Source organism: Acyrthosiphon pisum, chromosome X (genome assembly GCF_005508785.2).
Source record: "Acyrthosiphon pisum isolate AL4f chromosome X, pea_aphid_22Mar2018_4r6ur, whole genome shotgun sequence".
Classification (NCBI taxonomy): domain Eukaryota; kingdom Metazoa; phylum Arthropoda; class Insecta; order Hemiptera; family Aphididae; genus Acyrthosiphon; species Acyrthosiphon pisum.
The window spans coordinates 88461396-88462561 of record NC_042493.1 but is presented as its reverse complement, the minus strand read 5'-3'; the positions used below and the strand labels follow the sequence as shown (position 1 = coordinate 88462561).

Here is a 1166-nt window from a genome sequence, read left to right as displayed (position 1 = left end):
AATGAATATAGTTGGTGTTTGTAATGTACCTGTTTATGTGTAAATAGTTTACACCCTCGAAGGGCGAGAGTACAGATTACAGATAACATAATTTCAAACATAAAGAGGTTATAATAGCACTTATAGGTAACAATTTTAATAAAAATAATAAAATATCATTAATTGTATAATAATTATTAAATACTAATAATAATATTTACTACTCCAGATAACGCGTCATATTTGGTTTTATAGCTGCGTTTCGACCATTGTCCATCAGCTACCACTGTAATCATCGGTACACCGTCAATATCAATATCTCCATGTTGTATAGCAAGTTTGCGTTCTTCTTCTCCAGCCTTTTTAATTTCATCCCATGCTACTTCGCTCACAGCTTTGGCTGCGTTTGATTGTAGTTGTACATACCCACTACACGATAATGACGGTACATCAATAAATGCGGCAAACTCCGTGAGTTGAGTGTGCCCAATCCCTAGTTTCATATTTTAGGTACATATAATCATTATAATTACAAGAAATAATAAAATTGTATTCTTTATTAAACTTTACTACACATATTTACCTATGGACTGACAAGCATTTACTACAGCTTTATTAACTAACATGTACTGATTTTGTTGAATATTTTCCGAGTATAATTTAGATTCAATACAACATACTTTACATTTAAAAACAAATATCGAATAAAAGCCATGTATCACTTCTGATTGAAATTCCATGTCAGTAAATGAGCATCCAAATGGTCCTTTATGCCTTATTTGTATTTGTTTGATGAGAAATGCAATATCTACAATACGCCGACCAACTAGAGGACTACAATTAAAATTCAAACACCACAGTAAAAACTAACTTATTATACCTATATAATATTATAATTTTAATATTATATTATTATAAAAATATTAGTTATTACCCTTTCAAGTCAAGATTGGAATTATTATCATTGGTTTCTGTACATAACGTATGTGTATGTGATGGAGTGTGTGTGTCACTAAAATTAATTTGGTAAATATGTAAGTTACTTATAGGTAGTTTTATACATATAATTATTTGATTAAAATATTATGAACTTACTCTGATAAAGGCCAGAACGTTTCATCTAGGCAAGGTGTACTCCTAAAAAATTCAAATTAGTAAAATTGTATTCTACTTTTTTCCTGATTATT

At 29.2% G+C, this 1166-nt stretch overlaps 1 protein-coding gene across 2 annotated transcripts; it reads right to left on the bottom strand.

Moving 5' to 3' along the window:
• Positions 1 to 6: 6 nt before the first annotated feature.
• Positions 7 to 1160, bottom strand: LOC115034335. 2 transcript variants are annotated; one of them, XM_029490992.1, is made up of 4 exons: positions 1075 to 1160; positions 914 to 991; positions 563 to 813; positions 7 to 472 (listed from the first exon to the last, which is right to left on the bottom strand). In XM_029490992.1, the coding sequence occupies exons 3-4, from the start codon at positions 717 to 719 to the stop codon at positions 177 to 179; spliced, it is 453 nt and encodes a 150-aa protein (XP_029346852.1). In that variant the 5' UTR covers positions 720 to 813; positions 914 to 991; positions 1075 to 1160; the 3' UTR covers positions 7 to 176. The 2 variants fall into 2 exon arrangements, with proteins under 2 accessions (XP_029346852.1, XP_029346851.1); XM_029490991.1 differs by having other exon boundaries at positions 914 to 1160.
• Positions 1161 to 1166: the final 6 nt, after the last annotated feature.